Genomic DNA, 25008 nt, shown 5'->3' on the forward strand with positions numbered 1-25008 from the left:
CTCACAGATAAGCATTCTGGATAAGCAAGCATCTTCTGTACAGTTTCCTGGGCTAAAATTAACCCTGAGTTTTATTACCTGCACTTGGCACCAAGGGAATGCAGTCTGGGAGCATGCTGTTCCTAGGACCATTGACACACAAAATATAATGGACAGTGTACGAGACACCCGTGGAACAGAATGGGCCGGGATGCCTCTCGGCTCTGCGATCCTGCAATGACACACCACTTTGAGTAGGAAAAGTCCAAGGGAAATGAATAGTGTTTTGAAAATAAGGACCATCTTCCAAAATAGCTGTCCACTGCCCTCATGGCACTGCCCCAACAGGAAGAGGGGTTGGCCTGTCTCCAGCCTGCACTGGGAACAGAGCAGTGGGGGCTCTGTCCTAAAGCCTGGTCTGCCAGAGACCTCTGCATGAAACTGCTTAAGTCAGGACTTGAGTCTGGGACACTGACCTGGAAAAGTAAAATCCTGGTGCTCCAAGTAGGAGGAATGGCCAGCTCCCAGATTTAATTTGGTTGTTCTGCGTAAAAAGCAAAAAGTCAGAGCCACTGTGTCGCTTTTAAGACCTGCATGATTACTGAATAGCTGTGTAACATCAGGAGGGTGAATTAGACTTCTGAGCCTCAGTCTTCCCACTGTATCACTACATAATACAGTACCTTATACAGACCTGGTGCACAATAGCATACGCACACACACAGACACGTACACCCTAAGAAAAGTACCCACATGGGATTCCAGGAAAAAGAGACCTCAAAGACACACCCTGACAAAAAAGTTAAATGTTATTTAAGGACACAACCTTTAAAACCTCTGTCCAATAGTGAAGCATATTATTAGTAAAATGGAGTGTAATTAAAACAAGTTATTCAGAAACCCACCAGATGAGTAGAGAGTTGATTAAAGAGACAACTCACCATAGGGAAAGTATGTGACCCTCGGGCACTGAAGCCCTGAAGCAAGGAAAGTAGGTGACCCTTCCAAGAACTGCATGTTCTAGTCAGATGCCCAGGACCTACCCCCGTGATGGGTACTGGCCACATCTCTCTTGGTGAGTGACAGATTGGTTCTGCAGGGGACCTCACTTGCCACTGGAATACTACAAGGATGTCACGGATCCTTACAAGGCCCTACACCTCCAGAGCCATCACTGGCACCTGCTCTCATCTCACTGACCTGTTTGCAGAGCAAGAGCCAAACTCTGATTAAAGAAGAGAGGAAGATAGGTCTGATTCCCCAGTTCACAAAATGTGGCCCTTCCAAGACACCATGGCTCCCCATGGGCTATTTATGCAAATGGCCTGCTCAACTGTGAACCATACTTAAGCAAGAAGCAGCTACTTCTCATTTCTGAAAATTCCCCCAAATATTCCAAATATGTCCGACAAGATTCCCTGATGAACACAGTCTTCAGAAGTTCTTTAAGTGCAGGGTACAAACATTAGAACATTTCATATGCAAATTTCACATAATCACTGAGACCAATATGGCTTCTGGTTAAAAAACTCCCCTGACAGGACATGAGATACAAAGGTTCAGTAACAGGCACTGGGAATACATCAGCAGTCAAACAGAAGGCTGAAGAAACACATGTTAAAATTAAAAATTCAATCACTTTGCTTTAAAACATTTGGATGTATTTTTAAGAACTTCATCTCATTTTAGACTTATAATACTGATTTTAAGGTAGGGTTATTATATCAGTTTTTTCAGAATGATGAACCAGTGGCTCAGAGAAGCTAAGTGACCTGTCCCAAAACAGGACAGAGGCTGGTAGAATGCAGAGATCTTTCTCCTATATCAATCCATGCTCAGGTTACATGACCGCATCTGCAGGCCTCTGATGACTGGACTGGGGATGGGGGTTGGGCAGGCAGCGATGAGTGTCTTGAGCTCTATCCAGCAGAGGCCCCCCTCATGGCAGTGACTCTACGGACCAATCAGATCTTCCCTTGTGGGGAAGCTGGACGTGTCACAAGAGAAGAAGAGTCATTAGGAGCTGTGAAATGGGCACCATTGGGTGCCCAGGCACCATCATGGTCAAGCCCTGTTGTGGGAAGCACATAACAGGGGCATGAGACAAGCTTCCTGGGTGCTAGCTAGCAAGGCACCCAATCCTGAGAAAGGTCAGTTCTCAGGGAGGCCTGCTCTGAGACTGGGTGGATTTTGTGTCTTCCCTACTGGTTGCACATCCCCAGAGCAAGCTTCAGTGCCTAAAGTAGCTCATTTCATTGTGAAAAGCAATGATACAAAGCAAAAGCAAAAGCAAAAGCAAAAGCAAAGCATGTTATCTTTTTACAGTCCTGTAATAGAATATGGGATCGGAGAGTGATCAGACAGTAGCATCTCCCTGTATATGGTACAGCAACCCCAGCCAGGAGCGACTGCTCTAAAAGGGTGCTCCTTGTTTTCACTGCCCACCTTAGATATCAGACTGGGGACAGAAACCCAGAACTATCCATAAAATTCCTTTAGGAGCTGTTGTGGGCTGAATTTGTCCCCCCAAATTCATATGTTGAAGTCTTTACTCTCAGTACCTCAGAATATGACCTAACTTGGAGACAGGGTCTTTACGGAGGTAATTAACGTAAAATGAGGTCATGTAGTGGGCCCCAATCCTACAGGAAGATATCAGGACACAGACATACACAGAAGAAAGACCATGTGAGGACGTGGGGAGAATGCGGCATCTGAGTCAAGGAGAGATGCCTCAGAAGGAGTCAATCCTGCTGACACCTTGATCTCGAACTTCTAGCCTCCAGGCCAGGGAGACAATAAAATTCCTTTGTTTCAGCAACCCAGTCTGTGGTGTTTATCATGGTGGCCCCAGCAAAGGAATGTAGAAGCCTTAATGTTGGGTCTCTAGCACAACACCAAAGAGGCCGGCGAGCAATTTCAAGCCACATGCTGGAAGCAGGAGAGTGATTTGGTAGGAACGTGTCCGGGGCTCACACCACTGGGGTTGAATCCTGGCTCCGCCACTAGAGGCCATGTCTCTTTGGGTGAGATGCTTCACCTAAGGTGCCTGGTATCTAAAAGGAAGCGCAAAACCCTGCATGTCTCAAGGGGGGTGGTAAAGGTGTAATGAGGTCCGGCGAATAAAGACTTAGTGCTGAGCCGCAGCCAGTGGACACAGTCCTCAACAAAGGTTTGCTTTTATTCTCACAGTTAATTCAGACACAGCTGATTGTATGGGATGTGTGGAGGATGCAGACTCTGAGGCCCTAGTCCTCACCAGGAACAGCTCAGTCTGACCTGGCAATCAGTTGTTCCTTGTTCTGCTCTGGATTATTCTCCTTCCTCTTCTCATGAGTTTGCCACACTCCTGGGAATGTCTTGTGGACCTCATGCCGGGATGGATGGCTGTGTGCATTTATTTGTCTCCCTGTACGCCTGCCTGAAGCTCCCTTCAACTGACAGTGTTTAGGGAAAGTATTAGCAAAGAGGCTTCACTTCTTATCAATATGTTCTATGAAATTCTCTTTGCCATCTGGTGCCTGGAGTGGCTTTTCTCGATTTGGGAGGCACTCTCTGCCCACTCCCTGACATGGGAGCTGCTGTGCCTATGCAGTGGGTCAGAAAGTGTAACTGACGGATTGAAGTAGACACTTAGGCAGCAAAGCTCCTAATTGCCAGCGAACGTACTTAGGCACTTAGGCTAACAAAGAGGCTCTCAGGGGACAGAAACAGGATACCACTGTACTTCCAGGGTACCTTAGCTGGATGCCTGGGGCAAGTTAAGGAAATCTACTTTTCGTCCTGCTGGCTCCACAAGAAAGGGGAATTCGTTTCAGGAGCCAAACAGCCTGGGAGAGGAAGGCCTTCCAGCCCCAGGAAAGCATAGGAATAAGGGACCTGACTGCCCTCTGGATTTCATCTTGGCCTTCTGTCTCTACTTCTGTCTGTATATCTGCTTGGTTTTCTTCTCTGTAAACTGCCATTCTTTGCCTCTCTGCTCCTTAAGGCAAAAAGACAACATGGAAGGTACCTCTGTCGAAGAATGACTTAATCCCTGTCATCCCCAGCTGTAAATTCTCATGGGTCAAGCATCTGTCTGGGTCCAGTCATCTGAGACTGGGACTAGGGGTAGGGTGGTGTAGAGAGGAAGCCTCACTGCACAACATGGCTGCCAGGGCCCGCTGCTCTGGAGAGGGAGAGAGGAGGTGTTCACAGAGGAGGGGAAATCACTAGTAGCTATGCAGATACCCCAAAAGGTAACCACTATGCTCTCAAGCCTTAGCTGCAAAAGCTCGGGGTTCTATAGTCAAGTTCAAACCCACATCCATATACAAGAACTACACTTCCTCATAGAGATTTATACTTTTAGTCTTCCACTTAAGTGTGGCCATTTTCTTAGGTACATCCAGTGTTATAAATGCATATATGATTTTGAAGTTTGGAATGCTCATTACACATCTCCAAACAGAAATGCTGATTAACACAAAACACCCAAACAAACCTATCACATGTCTTTAAAACTCAAAAAGAAATGCAACTGCTTTTTGTAAGTCAATATAACTATGCTATTTAAAACTAGATGTCTAATAGTTGATGTGCTTTGAAAATTATTTTACCATGAAATAGACATAAAAATAACAATAGAGGGGTGCCTGGGAGGCCTAGTCGGTTAAGAGTCCAACTTTGGCTCAGGTCATGATCTTGTGGTTGGTGAGTTCAATCCCCATGTTGGGCTCTGTGCTGACAGAGGGCTGGAGCCCGCTTCGAGTTCTGTGTTCTCCTCTTTCTGCCCCTCCCCCACTCACTCTGTCTTTCCCTCTCAAAAATAAACATTAAAAAAATACAACTAGATGATGGCAAAATAGTGACAGCTCCTAAAAATGATTGCTATCCCTTGTTTCATGAACACTGACAGTAACTAGTTGGTATTCACTTATATCACTGAATGAACTTCTTGCTGAATTCCAAATCAGAATACAAAGTGCTGTCTGCCTTGTGCAGGATCCCTCTGGTATTCAGACTCTGTGGTGTAGACATCAGGCCTGAATCAAAACCCTGAGATACAAGGACATAGGGCAAGTCCAGAGTGGAAGTCTCATCAGATACCACCCTGTGAACAAATGTGCTGGCATCATTTCCTGGCATGGGGCGTCCTTCTCCTCTCCTTTGTCCCACTTTTCTACCAGCAGCATATATAGCACTTACCCTGCCCCACCCCCCCCAGTATAATTAATTATAATTAATGTTTTCTTAAGATGCTAAAAAAATCCCTTTCTCATATCTTAACCCCACCATACTTTTCTTCTCTTGTCATATACTCAACCTTCTTTTTCTGTCTTTTAATCCAATATAATTAAGACCTTGAGAAAGCAACTTTATTGCTTGCAACAAACGATCGTTGAGCAACTGGATGCTTAATTTGAGTATGAGCTTAACTATAGTAAATACAACATATAAAGCTTTCCAACCTAGATTCTTTGCTGTTCTTGGTGTGTGTTTAGTGCTTGCATTTAATTAAAGTTAGTTTCTTCCAGAAGAAATTCACCGCTAGGATATTAACATCACTATCAACAACAGTATTAACATTTATTGTATACTTATGTGCCAGGCACTGCAAAATAGCCTTATAAAGTAGGTCCTAATGTTAAGTCCATTTTAAAGATAAAGAAACTGAGGCTTAGAAAGATAAAGCCAGCTGCTTAAAGTCCCACAGGCCAACAAGTGACAAAGATAGGAGCTGAACTGAAGGCAACTCCAGAGCCCATGCTGCAGCCACTACCCCACAAAGGCTTCCCCGCTCTGGGCAATGACATGCTCTATTCCTTCCAGGACATAACATGAAATAAGGCAGAATATGGCAACAACTACATTGTGTAGCTACTGAAGGTTAACTGAACCCCAGAAACCACAATCCAGCCCAATCTCAGGAACCTGATCAATCTGACACATAAGCATTTGCCTGGGACAAAGGACATGCAAAGGCTTTGCTTCCCAGTGTCCTCAGACGACAATGCAGCCTCCAGAAGAGAGACTTGGGGTGGCCACATGGCTATTCTGGTCTGACATGACAGTGTGGCTACTCATTTAGTGAGAATAGGAATACATGTAAACCAAGACATAGATGACCCAGTTCATATATATGCCAGTGTTTAAGTGTCCTTAAAAAAAAAAACAAAAAACTGAGTAAAGTAATTGGTTTCATGTCTTTGGTAACAGATTCTATTATTGCAAATTATTGATTTTGTATATGGTATCAGGAAAGACAGTTAGCTATTTAGGAAAATAAAAGTGTGACCCTCTCATCTCGCAATACCATCGTAAGTTCCAGATGGATCCAGAAATACAATTTAAATAAACAACTTAAGAGAAAATGTGAGTAGGGGTGCCCGGGTGGCTCAGTCAGTTGTGCATCCCACTTCAGCTCAGGTCATGATCTAAGGGTTCGTGAGTTCAAGCCCCAAATCAGGCTCGCTGTTGTCAGCACAGAGTCCACTTCAGATTCTCTGTCCCCCTCTCTGTCTGCCCCCCCCTGCTTGTGCTCTCTCAAAAATAAAAAAAAAATAAAAGAAAAAGAGAAAATGTAAGCAAATATTTATATAATCCTTTACGTGTTAGATAAGGACTTTTTAAGACAATTGAAGGAATCAGTGAAAAAAACATTAGATATGACAATACGAAAGAAGATAAAATATTGCTATGTCCCAAACACCACACAGAATAAAAGGCAGATAACAATCTGAAAAAAAATCATAACAACCATGAGAGAAAGTGGACTAGGATTCTGGGTATATAAATAGCTTATACAAGTTGATTTGACAGGTTTTATTGTTTATAAAACCCCAACTCTTATGAGAAGTATTCAAATGATTAACAAGCACACGGAAAGATTTTAGTCCACCAGTCACTGAAACAACGAAGTGCTCTGATAATTATATGTAAATAAGTGTAACTTTTCTACATCAAAAAAGCATTAAAAAATTTAAATAGTACACGATGAAAGCAGAATTCTCTGAATATATATGTATGCATGTTCATTCTATATATTAAAAAAAAGACTAGAAGAAGGACATAAAAATGAAAACAGTGCTCATCTGTGAGTGGTTGAATTATAGGGAATTTAAATTATCTTTCTTTTCTTAAAATAAAGATCCATTATATCTAATACCCAAATCTAATATTTTTAATATATAAGAAAGAAAAGAATGGATGGTGCTAGAATGTATCATGCTAAGTGAAATAAGTCAGTTGGAGGAAGACAAATACCATATGATTTCACTCGAATGAGGAATTTAAGAAATAAAACAGATGAACATATGGGAAGAGGGGGGAAGAGAAGAGAGGGAAACAAGAGACTCTTAACAATAGAAAATAAATGGTTGATGGAAGGAGGTGGGTAGGAGATGAGCTAGATGGGTAGTAAAGAGGGTACTTGTGATGAGCTGCATGTAAGTGATGAATCACTGAATTCTACTTCTGAAACCAATATTGCACTGTATGTTAACTAAAATTTAAATAATAACAAATGGTATAAAAAAAAGGAGGGAGAGAGGAAGAAAGGAAAGAAGGAAGCGGAAAGAAGGAAATAATTTGTAACTTTCAAAAGGTTAAGAGGCAATAAAAAGTTTGGTGTAATAAAGTGCCCAGAACATATAAAGAACTCTTACAGCTCAACAAAGGACCTTATGAAAAGATCAGTTAGTTGCTAAGGAAATATAAATCGAATCGAAACCAAATGATGGATGGATGGATGGATGGATGGATGGATGGATGGATGGATGGAAGGGAGGGGGAGATGGAGGAAGGAACAAGTGTCAGAGAGTATGCAGAGAAACTGAAACCCATGTACATTGCTGGTGGGAATGTAAAATGATTTAGCTACCATAGAAAACAGCTCAACAGTCCCTCAAAAAGTTAAACAGAATTACCAAATGACTCAGCAGCTCTATTCCTATGTATATCCCCAAAAGAATTGAGAATGGGAACTCAAATGCTTTTGCATACATGTTCATACCTGCATTATTTACAGTTGCCAAAATGTGGAAACAACCTAAATACCCACCAGGAAAGGAATGGATAAATAAAATATATGTTTCTACATACAATGGAAAATTACTCAGCCATAAAAATGAATGAAGTATTGCTACACGGTATAAGGTAGATGGACCTCAAAAACATGCTAAGTGAAAGAAGCCAGACACAAAAGGTCACATACTATATAACTCCATTTTTTATTTATTTATTTTTTCAATATATGAAATTTATTGTCAAATTGGTTTCCATACAACACCCAGTGCTCATCCCAAAAGGTGCCCTCCTCAATACCCATCACCCACCCTCCCACCCCCCATCAACCCTCAGTTTGTTCTCAGTTTTTAACAGTCTCCTATGCTTTGGCTCTCTCCCACTCTAACCTCTTTTTTTTTTTTTTTCCCTTCCCCTCCCCCATGGGTTTCTGTTAAGTTTCTCAGGATCCACATAAGAGTGAAACCATATGGTATCTGTCTTTCTCTGTATGGCTTATTTCACTTAGCATCACACTCTCCAGTTCCATCCACGTTGCTACAAAAGGCCATATTTCATTCTTTCTCATTGCCAAGTAGTATTCCATTGTGTATATAAACCACAATTTCTTTATCCATTCATCAGTTGATGGACATTTAGGCTCTTTCCATAATTTGGCTATTGTTGAGAGTGCTGCTATAAACATTGGGGTACAAGTGCCCCTATGCATCAGTACTCCTGTATCCCTTGGGTAAATTCCTAGCAGTGCTATTGCTGGGTCATAACTCCATTTTTTAAAATGTAATGTAATGTCAAGTTGGCTAACATACAGTGTATATGACATATTCAGAATAGGGAGACCCACCGAGACAGAATGCAGACTGGTGGCAGTTAGGGGCTGAGGGATGGAAGGAGTGGGGAAAGGGAAGCAGGGTGTGGGGTTTCTTTGGGGTGATGAAAACGTCTTGGATCTAGATAAGCAGAGAGATGTGGTGGTTACACAATACTGTGAATGTATTAAATGTCACTGAATTGCTCACTCATGTAAATTTCACCTCACTAAAAACGACAATAGAAAAATAAGTTGAGAGTAGCCTTTCCATGGGGACACCATCTACATGGCCACCAATTTAAAACAGATTTGTTAGACATCCATGAATCGGAGACTTAGATTCAGGGATAAAATGCAGTAGAGATCTCCTCCTCCTCACATCTGCTATGGATTGTTTGGATCTATTTTTCCACAGAATACATCCAGCAGATATTTTAACACATATGATTTCTTGATTTTTATTGGAGGCCTCAGGTGGGAAACTGGTTTTTTTTATTTTTTTAATGTTCATTTATTGTTGAGAGAGAGACAGAATATGAGCAGGAGAGGGGCAGAGAGAGTGGCAGATACAGAATTGGAAGCAGGCTCCAGTCTCTGAGCTGTCAGCACAGAGCCCAATGCAGGGCTCGAACCCACGAACTAGATCATGACTTGAGCCAAAGTTGGATGCTTAAGGGGCGCCTGGGTGGCGCAGTCGGTTAGGCGTCCGACTTCAGCCAGGTCACGATCTCGCGGTCCGTGAGTTCGAGCCCCGCGTCAGGCTCTGGGCTGATGGCTCGGAGCCTGGAGCCTGTTTCTGATTCTGTGTCTCCCTCTCTCTCTGCCCCTCCCCCGTTCATGCTCTGTCTCTCTCTGTCCCAAAAATAAATAAAAAATGTTGAAAAAAAAATTAAAAAAAAAAAAAAAAAAAAAAAAAAAAACAAAGTTGGATGCTTAACCCACTGAACCACCCAGGCACCCCAAGAAACTGGTTTTAAAAACATAATGCAAAGGCCCAATTGATAAACAAATATAAATTTTGAAATTACTGCTACTGTTTTATTCTAGCTTTATTTTTCATATTTACTGATGATAAGGACCTACAACTACCACCTAACTAAAATTATTAGCCACTCAAGGCAGCATACCAAAAGATGATAATAGCTCTATTTCACAGTTGCTTGAAAGTATGTATGTCAGAATGACTGAATGTAATTTTAATTAAACACATTTGTAATTAGGAATACAATAACTGTTGTGCCATTTTTATATTATGGCCTGAGCTAGAAGAATAAAAATCCTCCTTGTAGTACCATAAGTAGGAAACCTAAGTAAAAGCATTATTTAAAATAATTAAATGGTGTCATTACGATGTATAAATACAGTCATATGTTATGGGATCCAATTTCGATCTCCACCTGGTCCAGCCATTGGCCGAACAAAGCTGTCTAAGGGGCAGGGCAGGCACTACTGGAGACATCAGATGATTTAAAGGCAAGGAGGAAGGGCACCCCAGAAAAAGACATGAAAATGTGTTGCTCCCCACCCCGGCTAAAATCTCTAAAACACATGTTTTCTGAGACGCACTTGAAACCACTCTGCTCTGAAGGTTGGCAGGACCTTGAATTTTGGTTTTCTATTAACTATTAGGATTTTTCATCTTGAATACCTATACTGATCTCCTTTACTTTAACTATGCTAAGAATAACTTCTATTCAGACTAGTCTTCTCAAGAATTTGATCTGTTTAATATTGCCAGGTATATTCCTGTATCAGACGTGATATAACATTATTCGGAATTCATATTGAAACAGATTTCCTGGCAGTAGGAATCCTGAAAAGAAGTTCAATGTGCAGGTATTCATTGATTCAATCCAGGTTAAAAAAAATATAACATTCTAAATATAATCAAAACCAGCTCTTCTTGGTTCTCCTTGTGATATGCTCCTCACACCTTCTTTTCCTAGCTTTCTTTCTCTCATTTTGGGGAGGCTGTTTTTGGCTCCAGAGGCGAGTGGAGGTCAAGTCTAATTTCAGGAGCTGTGTGTACTTTGTATTATACTGCACTTCTGTTCCCAAGGGGTGGCTTTATCTTCTGGAGGAGGCAGAGCTGCACAGCAGGTGCCTAGGTTCCCCTGTCAGAAGTAAAGGGAAGCATATGCAACCTTAAGGAGTTTTTTCTTTCCATGTGCCATTTTAGGAAATGCTGATCAAAGTATTGTTCAAATTCCAAATTCCATTCATATTTTCAGGTCTTCATTTGCATGCCATATCCTTTCTTAAGTTAAATACAGTGGCTATATACAGGCCCAAGTGAATTTAATTAATTTAATTGGTGCTAGGGAGTAATCTCTATCACTCCAGTATAATCCCTGCTTCTCAGAAAGGGCTAATGGATATCCTTCACCTGCTCTATCTACCCCTTAAATGAGCTATGCAGGAAGGGAAAATAAAACAGGTAAGTGTCTGAAAAGTGAAACTTCCCTACAACATTATTGTAAATGAAAATTACCAAGCACATAACCCTGAAGAGGCAGGTTTAAGTGCTAGAGTAACGACATTTTGTTTGCTCCGTAACACATCAACCCTCTGTATCTACCCATTAAATCAAGTATTCTCTAATTACTAGCATTTGTGGAATAAATATTCATGAAGGCACAACAGGGGGGAAATGAGAAGAAATATGATTAACCAAAGTATTTTCTATCATTGAATTTCCTACTGAAGGCCTCCTATTGGCCAAATCCATGTGGTCTTGGCAGATCTATCTGACAGCATTCTATAATCTCACTCCTGCAAGACAGAACCTTCCATGGCTTCTGTCCCCCAGCCTCTGCTCCTCTATGTGGACCTCCTGGATTGCACTTCCTAATTCCTTCACTCAGTCTTTCCCTTTTCTGTCCCTTAAGACTTCCTTGGGGTTTGTTCTTTCCTCATCTTACCCTTTTCCTGTTCCAGACATGTCCTGGGCACCTCCTACCTAGAGCTGCCAACTGTATATCCTAATCTTGGCTTCTCGCTCATGTGCTCTTAGGTCAGCATTCCCACATGGCCTACCTAAAACTCAAGAAGTGGGGCGCTTGGGTGGCTCAGTCGGTTAAGTGTCCTACTCTTGATTTCAGCTCAGGTCATGATCTCACAGTTCTTGAGTCTGAGCCCTGCATCAGGCTCCATGCTGACAGTGCAGATCCTGTTTAGGATTCTCTCCCATCTCTTTTTGCCCCTCCCCACCTTGTGTGCATGCAATCTCTCTCTCTCTCTCTCTCTCAAATAGACTTGAAAAAAAAAAAAAAACAGAAGAAGACCAGAAGTAATTAAAATCACCTCCTCCAAACGACTGCTCCCTCTACTTAACCCCTGCTTCAAGGTCAGCCCCCATCCTCGTAGTCATAACACTCAGGACTGGGGAGTGGTATTTGGTCCCTTCATCTAGGTTGTCTCTCCCAAATGGGTCCACATTTCCTGTGGATTTTTAATGAATTTCCTTTCCATCAGTCAGGTTTTCCCACAAGGCTTCAGCCATGGTCTCAGCTCAGACAATTATCTCCTCTCATTCAGATGTGCTTCCATACCTTACCCTACCTCCAACCTTACCCCATGGCCAGCACAGTCTCAAGACAGATAATCACTTACAAACTTGAAAACAGCTGAATTAGCTCAATGAGTACCCACATATTCTACCAGAGAGGACCATATGTTTATAAGGAAATACCAGGCCTTTAAGGTCTGGCCCCTCCCAAACTCTCCAGCTTTATTCCCTTCCCTTCCTCCCTGCCCTCCCGGCTCTGTCAAGCTTCCTGTATGCTAGGTACATTCAATTATGTTCATATCTCTGTGTTCCTGTCTCTGTGCCTGCTGTCTACTCTGCCTGGAATTTCTTGGCCCATTCCATACCTAATTCTTATTTGTCAGCTGAAACATAATCTGTAAACATTTCTTGGGCATTTAAGGCAAAGTGACATGATGCTCTTCCTTGAAGCCGTGGTGGCGCCGTCTCTCACCTGACACTTCTCATATTAAATTGCAAATATCTATGTGCACTGATCTCCTATCAGATTGTGAGCTCCTTGAGGACAAGGACTCATTTAAAAAATCATTTAAATTTTTTTTTAAGTGTTTAGCTTTGAGAGAAACAGTGGGGGAGGGGCAGAGAGAGAGAGAGAGGGAGACACAGAATCGAAAGCAGGCTCCGGGTTCTGAGCTGTCAGCCCAGAGCCCAATGTAGGGCTTGAACCCACAAACCATGAGATCATCACCTGAGCTGAAGTCTGACACTTAACTGACTGAGCCACCCAGGTGCCCCTAAAAAGTCGTTTGTATATCTCCTGACCATAAATATCATAGATATCATGGTGCCTCACCCATGGTAATGTTCAAATACATATTCACTAGAATGAGTGAGTCACAACTTGAGACACATGAATTTTTAGATATTCTAGCTAAGAGGAAAGGACCATTCAAAATTATACTGAATAGAAACATTTGGAGCTCAAGGGCCCTCTGCAGCCTCATCTCTGCAGTTCTCCAGAGTTCTCCGGAAAGGAAGCTGATGACTTCTGCCTGTCACCCTCTTACTTCCTGCCCTCTTCCAGTGCCAAAAGTCTGCAATTATGAGTCTTAGAAATCACTAGATCTCAAATAATGAAAACTCAAATGAAACAACAAGGGAGTCACACTTGCTTAGGGAATCTGACCAAGGATTGGACAACCAAGCTGTGGAAAGGGCAGGGTGTGGCTGGGCCCCAGAACACAATGGAACCTGGGACTCAACCATACCAGCATCTTCTCTCCATCTTGCATCTCTGCTGCTTCCTTCTCCCTCTCTGCTTACCACATTCTCCCCGCATGGGGCACATGGCCAGAGATGGTTCCTAGGTATGTCACTCACAGCTTAAGCTCTCTGTGGTCTTCTATCCAAACATTATGGAGAATAGGCCTTACTGGCCCAGCTTTATCAGGTGCTCACCCCTGGATCAATCACTTAGGCCGAGGGGCAGAGTCCCCCTGGACCAGTGTAGATGCTCTCCTATTAACCATGCATATTGGGGAAGAAGATGCTTCTAGAAAAGGATGTTGGCAGCCATGTCAGGGGTCCACTATTCCTATTATGCCAAATGGCATGCCTTAGGTACATAAGTGGCTTGGAAAGTCCACATTCAAGACAGCTAAGGTTTTTCTGCCTTCCCTGTACAGACAGCTTTTTTCTTCCTTTCATGTTATGTTCCTTCAAAAATTTCCCTTGTTCCTCATCTTGTGGCAAACAAACATACACACAAGCATGTCATGATTTGACTCTCTGAATTTCTATTCCACCTTGCAATTGCCCCTCTTCCAATCAGAAAAGGGTTTCCTAGGTAATCATGAATAATTTGCATACTTCCAACACCCCACACTTTTCTGATCCTGGATGCTCAGAGCTTTAAAATATATTTTACAGAGGATACAACCAATCTTCTTAAAAGGCATTTTTTTTTCCTTTTACTTTTTTTCCTTTTCTCTATTTGAACACTGGTCTCAAAAACATTATTTTTAACCCAGCAGTTTACTCAGAATCTAACTTGCTATGACCTAATTTCTGTTCCTAAGGAGCAATTCTCCTCTCCACTCTTTTTCCTCAGTAAGAAACCGTCATAATGGATATGGGTTGTAAAGGCTTCTGGTCACCCAGGTGCAAAATGTTACCAAATGGGGTCTCCTCTACATAGAAAGGGATGCCAGTTTTATCTGCAGAAAACATGACAGAAGTATGTTGTTGCTGGCTTTTCTTCCTTTTTATCATTCATTCATAAAAAAAATGTTTATTGAGTAGTTGCTATGTTTTATATCTCAAGTAGAGTAGAAAGTTACAGACCCAGTGTCTGGCAGTAACTGGCAGTGCAATAGTGGGAACTGTATAAATACAATGCAATGTGGCAACTGCCAAAAAGAATGTGTTAGAAATGCTTATTCCACCATCACTACAGAATTCCAAAAAGTGCACACCGTGTGTGTTGCTGGACAGACGATCATCTAGGAGAGATTACCATATTTAATAAATGCTGGGATAAGATAAGTGATTATTCCAGTAAAATTCTGTATAAATGTTGAGACCACAGCAGTCCTCTCTCGAACAAATACTTCACCTGCTTAATTTTCACTGCTGGTTTCCTCTCTTCTCATCTTACTATTGTACTTTCTTTCAGGAGAAGTTAGCCAGATACGCCAAATAGAGAATCTAAAAACTTTCATGGGGTATTCTTTCTCCTCTAAGAAATATTAAATAAGACATCATACAAAAAAAATTATGTTGACAAAAGATGAGGTGACTGCCATTTTGTTGAATTTGTCCTCATTTCTGAGCTGTGCTTCCATGGAAAAGATTTTAGTCTAAGCTGAGATGGAGTCAGGTCTCCACTGGAATCCCCAAGCCTTCATTTGCATGGGTTTGGGGGGGGGGCGCATGCGGGAAGCCTGGTGGGGGGTGGGGGGAGAGCTCTGCAAGGTAGGAAAGAAGATGGGCTCAAAGCAGAGTTGCTGAAGTCGCAGGGGACAGGTGTGACACCAGAGGGGGAAAGCACAGGGACACCCAAACCTGAAATAGCACAAGACACCATAAAGACCCCAGAGTCCTACAGGTGTGCCAGCCAGCCAGGGGAAGCAGCAGCAGGGCCGGTGATATGCAGGAGGAAACCCGAGGGCCCAGGAGAGTCACCAGCATGTTCACAGGAAGCTTGTAAGCAAATGGGGGACAACTTTTGGGATCTCCAGACATACTTGAGAGTAACTCTGCAGGAGGCTGAGGTCCCTGTGGGCACGTGGTGGTGACATGCTGGGGATATCTGAATATAAGGTCCTGAATTCATTTCTTAAGTGTCTGACTAGTGCTCTGACTGCCAAGCGGCTCTATGGAGACGGGACTCCCTAACTTACACCACATTGCCTTGAGGTGTCCTCTTCTTCATGTAAATCTCATGGAACATTCTATCTTACTCTGTCCTCACTAGACACATGATTAAATTCCCATCATAGTAATACTTTCTCTGGCTCCAAACTACACATGAATAAACAGACCCTCCTTTCCCCACCAGTGAAGGTATAGGTATTCAAAACAAAACGAACAACAAAAAACAAAACAAACAAAAAACCAAACCAAAACAACAACAACAAAAACCAAAACTGAAGCTCCTGTTGGTCTCCTGGATTTTCTAACTTAACCACACCCCGCCCCCACTCCCACATCTGGACTCCAAAGCCAATCCCAAGTCTAAGTAGGGGACAATCAGGAGCCTTGGGTCTTCAGCCAACCAGTGGAGTGTCCAGGCAGATGGCTGCCCCTAAGCCTGGCTGCCCTGTGACTGCTCGTCTGGTCTGTCACCTGCTTCCACTGTGCTTGCTGACTGCATGGCCCCCTACCAAAGGTCCCCAATAAGAAAGATGCCCTAGCTCTTGGGTACCATTTGGACCATCTGTGGGCACTACAGGTCCCTTCCCCTGGAGCTGACCTCTCATCCCGAGAGGTGCCTGCCTGCTGCCACCTTTTGTACATCAACTGCTTGCGTCTCGGTTATGACCAAGTTAAGGAAGATAACTAGCCCAAGAGACATTCAGGTGACCAAATGGCACCACCCCAGCCCACACACTGTGTGCCTTGTAGCCCCAGCCTGTGTGATGCTGGAGCCAGAGGGATTGACAAGTCTGCTAAGTCCATCTCTGCTATTGAGAAATACGAATTTTCTAGAATGATTCAAAGAGGTCTCAGAGACTTTCTTACAAATCATAGGCCCATCTTTCAAGCCTCAACTCTGAAATCTGTACTCAGGATAACTGTTTGGTTATCTTATATATGATTCTGAGGCTGTACGTGGATTCATAAATGTCTTGGTTACTAAGATATCATCGTTAACTGTGAGGGCTGTAGCACATTCAAGGTCAAGCCTCTGTGGGGTGTGAAGGACAAGGTAACTAACTGACACAGTGCAGACAGTGCCGTGGGGGAGGGGAGTGAGGGGGGGGGAGGGTTGGGAGGGAGGGGCAGCCTCCCAGGGCTGGCTCTGGGTATCAATTTGGGTGGTAGCTTAGTTGAAGTGACCTTGTGACCTGGGATAACAGATTTAAAGATCCAAAATGATTTAGAGCATTGCTCATAATTGCCCCAAATGATGGGGTGGGGCTGCCCTTTCCTGTCACATTTCTGCCAGCAATTCTGTGACAGGTTGTCCTTGGTGTGCATTTTAACTTGCTTTAATCTGATCAATACTGTTGGGGGTGAGACAGGGAAACATCAAGTGATGTTACTTTTGAGCCTCACATCATGGAAAGAGAGCATTCAATCTCCACGCTACAAAAAGGTGCACAAGTTGCCAAGTGAGGATAACATCCAAAGAATTCCTTGAAAACCTCTAATTGAAAGTTAAAGAGGGAAGAGCGGCTCCATGGCTAATTCTCACAAAGGTGTGCTATAACACAGCACATCACTGAAGATACAGCTCATTAAGTGCCTGGCCTCTCTCCTTGCCTGGCTGTCATCAAGGAATCTCTCTGCTCCTTCTCTGCCCTGTGCGGAGATGCTGTTCCTGGGGCCCTGCCAGGTCAGTGCTGAAGGTAATCCCAAAGAATCCTTCAGCAAATGGTGAAGTGCTGGGGCACAAGGCAGAACAAGGTGTTCGGGGACTGAACTAATTGTGTTTTAATTTGTCTAGCACTGGTGGCAAACAGGGCTGCTGTGTGACGGTGAGGAAAGGCACCCCTCGTGGGCTGCTTTAAAAAGAAGCCTTTGGGAGAAGGAGGGAAAGGATGGGAGGCAGGGAAAAAAAACAAATATCCAAGCTAAAAATAGTATTCTTAGAATTGCTTTCTGGGCTGTCTGAACCACAACAATAAAAGTTCTTACACTCACGCCACCGGCATTGCAATAAAAGCGAAGAAAGGGAAAGAAGCCAGGAGGGTTCTAAAGCAGGCCTGGCCACCTCGAGCCACCTCCCTGGGACTGCATGCTGTCAGCTTCAAGGGGACACAACTTCTGACAAGCTCTCTCAAGATTAGCTGTAGCTGGCTTTTCATTGCTGGCCAAGCTTTAAGTCCAGATAACTGCACTTACTTGGCTCTGTCACAAGAAACCAGACCAGGGAGTGATTTGTAAACCAGGGATGTCATCCCACCTGTCACTGTCCATAGCCTTTTCTCAACACACAACCCAGAGAGCCGCCATATTAACTACACAGCTTGGCCGGTCAGCATCTTTGTGATTAAAAATTTGCTCCTTAAGTTGCAGGAAGAACATGTATCATTTCAGAATGATACTTTTATATGAAGTCTGTTCTGCTTCCCTTTAGTACCAGAACTTCCTATTCATATGTATTTGGCTGCCAAGTCCAAGGCTCCTAGCTGTGCTGAGGTTATTCTTTATTTTAATAAACAAGATGGGTTGATTGTGAAAGTTACTAGTATTTACTGTAATAGCTAGCCATTAAAAAAAACCCAAACAAACCTCTGTGTCATTTTGAAAGAATTTTACATATACGGGCTCATCTAATTTTTGCAGTTATACCCATTAAAGATGATGTTAGCGCCCTTGGTTGGCAGATGAGGGAACTGGGCTCAGACAGTCCCAATTTCAGACATCTAGGACGTGCAGGGCCAAGACTCAGCTGATGGCTTCTGACTCTGGATTCTGAGCTCTTTCTTGCCTCTACTTTTTATGTCATAAAATACTTCCAGTCATGTAACAAAAGCTCCTCTAAGGAGTGAAGAAGGATCAATGAGCTATCCATCAAGTGTCACACAGTGAGGCAGCCTCCTTCCACTAATATAAACATTATGGGAAGATACAAGTGAGCAACTATGCCATCGTGCCTTACAGAGTTTCCATCAAGTGCAATAGCCTAGAAAAGTTTAAATGCAAATAAGGAACACAAGATAGGAATGAGCCAGTGATTAGGAGCGGCTACCTAGAGCCCTATATGTGGGGTAGACTAGTGGGTGACAGGGAAAAGAGGGCAGTATTTGGGTGCTTGTTCTATTCTGAAAAAACATCCTGTGAACCTTTTGGTTGAAAATGTTCAGACAGTTGGCTCTTTGTTCTGGAAAGCAGGGCTGAGATGTCTTATTAGTGGTCCCTGGCCAGATCAGCAATAAGGTCTTGATCCAAGAGTGGTCCATCCACAGATTGCCTGGAACCTCAGAAGGCAGCTTGGTACAAAGAGCTCTCCCTAAAAGGGGTACTGGCAGTTTGACCAGTCAGTTGGATTAATTCCTTCCAGTTTGCACTTTGATAATGGAGTGGACTGGCCAGAAAAGACTTTGGCCAATGCAGAAACAGGTGGAGATGTCCGTGTTTGTGTAAGTAGCAGGGAGGGGGGCTGGGGGAAGACACAGACACTGGCTATGAGGAGCGAGCAGAGGGATAGAGCCAGAGGCACCAAGCTGAAGAAGGTCTCTGGCTTCTAGACCCATCTTGGTTCCAAACAGGTTTCCTGTTCTGAATCAGGTGTACCCTTAAATGCATCCCCTATGTCTTAAAGTGGCTACCATGAATGAATTTGTCCCAGCAACAAAATAACATAACAACCCAGAATTCTTTTTATAGGAACTGAAGGTTTCTACTGAAAAGCACTTACTGACAGTAATTAGAGTCAGAATTGTGTATATCTCATTCACAAGGTATCAGAAGGGAGACAGATGTGCAGAACTTGCTATCCTGTCTCCTGGGAAATCTTCCCATCCCAATGGCTTCTTTCCTTTGAATCTATAACCCTAGACATGTGCCCCTTGTTTTAAGCCCATGAAAGTTTACTGAGCATCAGTTATGTGCAAGTAACCGTGCATGCCATTTACTAGGCTTAACCCACCTTATATCTATCACCTTCTACTTTTTATTGCTGTTCGCTTTTCCTGTGTTATTTGGCTCCATAAAAATTAGGATCTTGCCTTAATATCCTTGTGGTCCTAATGTCTCCTAGGACACAGGAAGTCAAGAATCAATCAATTAATGTTTTTACAACATGCCTCTCTGCCTGAAGTTCAAGGAAGTCTGAAAATGGTAACGCTGGAGTCAGAAGCTACTGAGTTCAGGTTAAAAAGAAAACAAAGAAAGATATGTATAAACAGTGAACCTACTAACTTGTAAAACAACGTCAGAGGCCATTTGACTCCTGTGACTAATTAGAGCAAGGGGAGGCATGTGACTCAAGTGAAGCCTGTCCACCAGCTGCTCAGTGACCTCTGACTTGGCCAGAAAAGTTGAGTGGGGCCAGGGAGATTCCTTTGTCGAAAGTGTCAGAATTGGGCAAGGTGCCAGCAACTGGTGCTGACAGCTGACACCTGACAGTCATTTAGACTCAGGGGCTGGGCAGGGTATTCAGAACTCTGCAAGATACAGACAGAGCCTGAGCTACATGGCAGAAAGTAGAAGGGCAGGGGGTGGAGAGCCAGAGTGAGCGTGCGGAAATAAAATGCAGTAGAGAAGTAGAAACTGGTACACACACCCCAGAAAGAGCTCCTGCTCTTTCTGAAGCCTAGTTGGTGTGCCCAGCTTTTCCTATGTCCCACCAAGTATGTTTCTTGGAAACACAAGAAACCCCCCACCTGATACACCTCCCTCTTGTGAGGTCCTCCTCTTCCTTCTCCCTGCTGGCCAGAACATAAAACTAAAGCATGATTTTAAGAAATATTTTTCAGAAGACATAAGAAATTCTCTACTAAATGATATCCCAGTGGTTCTCAACTGGGGGTGATTTTGCCGAACAGGGGGCATTTGGCAATGTCTGGGGGCATTTTTTATCATAAATGGGGATGGTAGCGGAGGCCACAGGTATTGCTGACAAATTACAATGCACTGAATAGCCCCCAAAACAAAGAATTATTTGGCCCCAAATATCAGTAGTGCAGAGGCTGAAGAACCCCACTCTAGACCAAGGGGCTGACAATACAGAAATCATTCAAAGATCAAACATCACCTGATGCACATGTATAGAGAAAGTCAAGACAGGGAAAATGTAACAATATTAAGAATTGGTGTTAGGGTGTTGAGATGGGAGTGAATCCCTACCTTTTTATTTTTAAACTTTCATGTTTTTATTGGATACAGTTTGACAAAGCAAAAACAAACATACCAGGAAAAGAAAGAAGGGAGGGAAAGATTGGAGGAAGGAGAAGTCACTCCAACTGCCTCATCTTTAGGTGCTCCCACTGCCACATCATGGCCAGTTATGGGCAGGTGATGCCCATGACTCATACCCACTGAGAGGTGGGGCTAGCCACATTGAGAAGGTGCCTCTCCTGGTGAATTACCTCTTGAGCATTCTGTTAAAAGTGCTGACAAATGCTCCAGTATCCCTACCTATGCCAAATTAGTTCAAACTACAAGTGGTCAGCCATAAAGGACAGAACCATTATTGTATCAAGTCGGGCTGAAGAGAGCTGGGACTCACCTTTGGTGCCCAAAGCTCAAGGTATGCTCCCTTTTAGCATCTCAGCCCCAACTAGACCCTGACTATGGGTTCACGGATTCAGGAAAGCATGACCATGACTGTGTGAGCAGGCTGTGCAGAGTAAGCAGCAGCCTCAGAAACAGGGTGGAAGTCTATGGGAGGCTCTGGTTTGGGGACATTGCTGGGCAGTGCCTGCTGCAGACACCTGGGCACTTTCCCCACCACGCCCCACTCCTTGCAGTAAAATCAAGTAACTCTTTTTAAATTCTCAAGTTCTAACTCCCAAAAACCTCTGCCTTGAGCTTAAGCCAAATCTGTCCTATTTGAGCCCACTTTAACAGTCCATTTCTACAGTTCACAAATAATTGGTGGCATTCCCAAATGAGGTGTTAGTAGCTGAAGACACTGGATAAGTTTCCTTCTGCCTTTCTTTGCTCTCTCTCCTACCCTGGGCTAAGAAATATTTTAAGCAACTGTGTTACAGGAGAAAATAAACACTGTTCACCATAATTCCTTCAGTTGCATGGGCCATGACCAGTGTACTCAGAAATGTGTCAGGCAACAGATAACCAAGTTTGTATGTTGACGTACATATTTTCCTAAGTTTTCTCATTATTCAGTGCATGCATATAGCACAATATTGCAAAGGCATCAGAGTGCATGTGGTGACCGTAGTTCTCCTCTCCAAAGTAATCACTACTCTACTTTTTGTTATATGAAATTTGGAACTATAAGAACTCTACTGCATGTTAAGGGGCCTACAGATTAAGTGGCAAAGATGCTCTGGGAGAAGGTTCCAAATGGCAGACTAGAACAAAATGTCATCTTCTAATATGAACAGCTACGTCCTTCAGGGCGCAAACTGTTATTTGTAACCCAGAAAATATCTGCCCATTTGTCTAACATTATGAAATTAGGTTCATAGTCAGCAGTTTATGTCTCCCTGAAATATCTTAGGATCTGCCTTTGTTCACAAAATGAAACCTAATTTGTTGAAAAAATAACACATGATTTGTTCAACTACTTGTTTATTTCAAAGAGTCATTCACTCATTACTAGCATTTCTCAGTTTTTGATGTTAGGAGAAGAAAGGGTCACAGCTCTTTGGACTGTCTAGCAATATTTATGTGTTTAGAAAATAAAGTTAAGTCTTGAGTTCAAGATATGCATTGATGAGTGCAAGGTCAGGTGACCCTCCACATGCTACCACCCAAGTCAGGAACTCTTAATGGGAGGACAACGGGAGGGGTGTAGGGTGCCTCAGGTAAAAAGACCTATAAGAGGAGGATTTTAGAATATGTGAGTGGCTCCCTCCCCTATATCAGGTCAAATCTAGCCCACCACCTGTTTTTCTAGTTAAAGCTTTGTTGGAACACAGCCATGTCTGTTTGATTTCATTTTGTCTATAGCTGCTTTTGTAACAGCAGAGGTGAGCAGATGTCACCTCAAAAGTCAAAAATATTTACTATCTGGCCCTTAACGGAAAAAGGTTGCTACCCTCCTGCCTTAGATACTTGCTGAGAATTTACTCAGTGAGCTGCTATTACTAAATAACGTGTCCTTTTCTGTAAGTATGTCCTTTTACTCAGGGCTATAATAGCAAAGTTTACCTTTGGTGGCCAGTAACAAAGATCCAAAAACTAGTGGCTTCAACAAGATACTTGTCTCACATAAAAGTCCAGGGCTGAATGGACTCTAGCGTCGGAGACCCAGGCTGTATGCAACACAACTTCCATTGCAAAGGTCATAACATGGGCCATAATGGCTGCCAAAGTACCAGCCATCACATTCACATTGAAGCAGCAGGAAGAAAAAAGGACAGCCTCAACCCAACTTTTCAGGAAAACTTGTAGAAATACCATTAAACACTTCTACTTATAAATTATTGGCTAAACTCGGCCACATAGATACACTTAACTTATAGTGGAGGCTCAGACGTGTAGACTTTTAGTTGGCTGGCAAGCTGCTCAGATAAAAAATCAAGGTTACATTATTTTTTTATATATATATTTAAAGTTTATTCATTTATTATTTCTGAGAGAGGGAGAAGCACATGCACAAACAGGAGAGGGACACAGAATCTGAAGCAGACTCCAGGCTCTGAGCTGTCAGTACAGAGCCCAACGTGGGGTTTGAACTCACAAAGGATCAGATCATCACCCAAGCCAAAGTCGGAGGCTTAACGGACTGAGTCACCCAGGTGCCCAAGGTGACATTATTTTTTAAATGGGAGATTGGATATTGAGAGATAATTAGCAATCTCTGCCACACCAAGTCCCTTTTTAAGATCGGTGCACACTCTGGGCAGGCTAGTCATTTGGCAGAGCTCCGGAATAACAGGCCTTAAATATTTGTTTAACATTTATTTAAAAGATGGTAAGATCAATGCCAATAAGACATATTTTTGGGTTAGATGGTTTCTTCCAAATTTCCAGTCAAAAGTACTGTCTCCTTCAGAAGAAACTGGACAAATTCTTCTTCCAGGTAGTATGTGGTTGTGTGTACAGACTGGCATCAACAGAGTACTCCTAGACAGTCCAGTGATTTTTTAAAATTTAATTTTATTTATAAAAATGTTTTTTAACTTATTTTTGAGAGACCACGACAATGTGAGTGGGGGAGGGACAGAGAGAGAGGGAGACACAGAATCTGAAACAGACTTCAGGCTCTGAGATATCAGCACAGAGCCCGATGTGGGGCTCGAACTCACAAACCATGAGATCATGACCTGAGCCGAAGTCAAACACTTAACCAACTGAGTCACCCAGGCACCCCAGTGATGTGTTTTTCTGTTGTTGTTGTTTTGTTTTATTTTTAATGGAGTATCTGTCTGCCTGGTCTGTCTGTGGTCCACAGGACCCTGATGCTACCTCAATCTCACTGTAATGTCTCCAATTAACATGCCCATTCTACATTTACCCTAACTACTGCAAATCATCTACAAGTCAGGAAAACCCAATATTTGCTCCCTACCCCAAACCACACTTACTCCCACATCCAGACCATAACATTGCTTTATAACCTTTAAGATCTGATGATATTAACCACAAAGGGCAACTCATCTAACTTTGACACTGGTGATATGAGAGGCAGAGCTACAGAGCTAAGGCAATAGCAAGAAGCAAAAGCTTAAGAAGTAAAAATTTAAGAACATATTCTGAATCCTTGATTCCAAAGGACTTCTACATATCAAACAACACTGGGGAAAAAATTAACAAGTCATGTGCTTCTGGCATATCAGGTATTACTTAGCAATCAGTCTTATTCCCGTACTTTTCCTCCTCGTGAGTAATCAGAATTTCAGTATTAACACGTAAATTCCTGGAAATTTCTCTCTCACATAAAAGTCCCAGGCTGAATGCGTATTCCATTGTGTCAAAACCCCAGGCTGCTCCATACATTCTATTTTCTGTAAAGCTAAAGGGCAGATATCATCTACAAACTCCAAAGTAGATTTCAAGGCTGCCAAAAGCAGGTGAAATCAAGTAGAAGCCAATGAGAGGATGTGAAGAAAAGAAACACACACACAGTGGCATTTCTCAGAAAACACAAGCAAAGACACATTTCTCAGAGCTGAGGGCTACGACGTGAAGTTCAAAATTTATCACTGAGGTAAACAAAAGGTGAATCTTTTGTTTGTAATAAGAGAGGATTTGGGACGGGAGGCAGAACTACGTAAAGAATCAATGAGATGAATGAGCCATATTTAAAGAAAGAGTTGATTTCTTGGTACTGGAGAGGAAGAAAACTATGTGTTGTGAAAACAACTAGCCTGGATGATCACCCTAGCCCCTCTCTGCCAAGTCAGCCCCCAACCTCATACCTCAA

General features: G+C 42.9%; 1 protein-coding gene across 21 annotated transcripts in view; it reads right to left on the reverse strand.

The window, feature by feature from the left end:
* Window positions 1-25008, reverse strand: part of FARS2 (phenylalanyl-tRNA synthetase 2, mitochondrial) — a 632301-nt gene that overhangs the window by 216680 nt on the left and 390613 nt on the right. For 12 of the 21 annotated variants that reach the window (XM_058733119.1, XM_058733124.1, XM_058733120.1 and 9 more), the window contains one exon: window positions 456-523. The exons of the other annotated variants lie outside the window; for them this stretch is intronic. In XM_058733119.1, the coding sequence (XP_058589102.1) occupies window positions 456-523 (68 nt within the window). The remainder of the gene's footprint in view (window positions 1-455; window positions 524-25008) is intronic. 21 annotated transcript variants of the gene reach the window in all.

This window comes from Neofelis nebulosa, chromosome 6, assembly GCF_028018385.1.
Source record: "Neofelis nebulosa isolate mNeoNeb1 chromosome 6, mNeoNeb1.pri, whole genome shotgun sequence".
Lineage (NCBI taxonomy): Eukaryota > Metazoa > Chordata > Mammalia > Carnivora > Felidae > Neofelis > Neofelis nebulosa.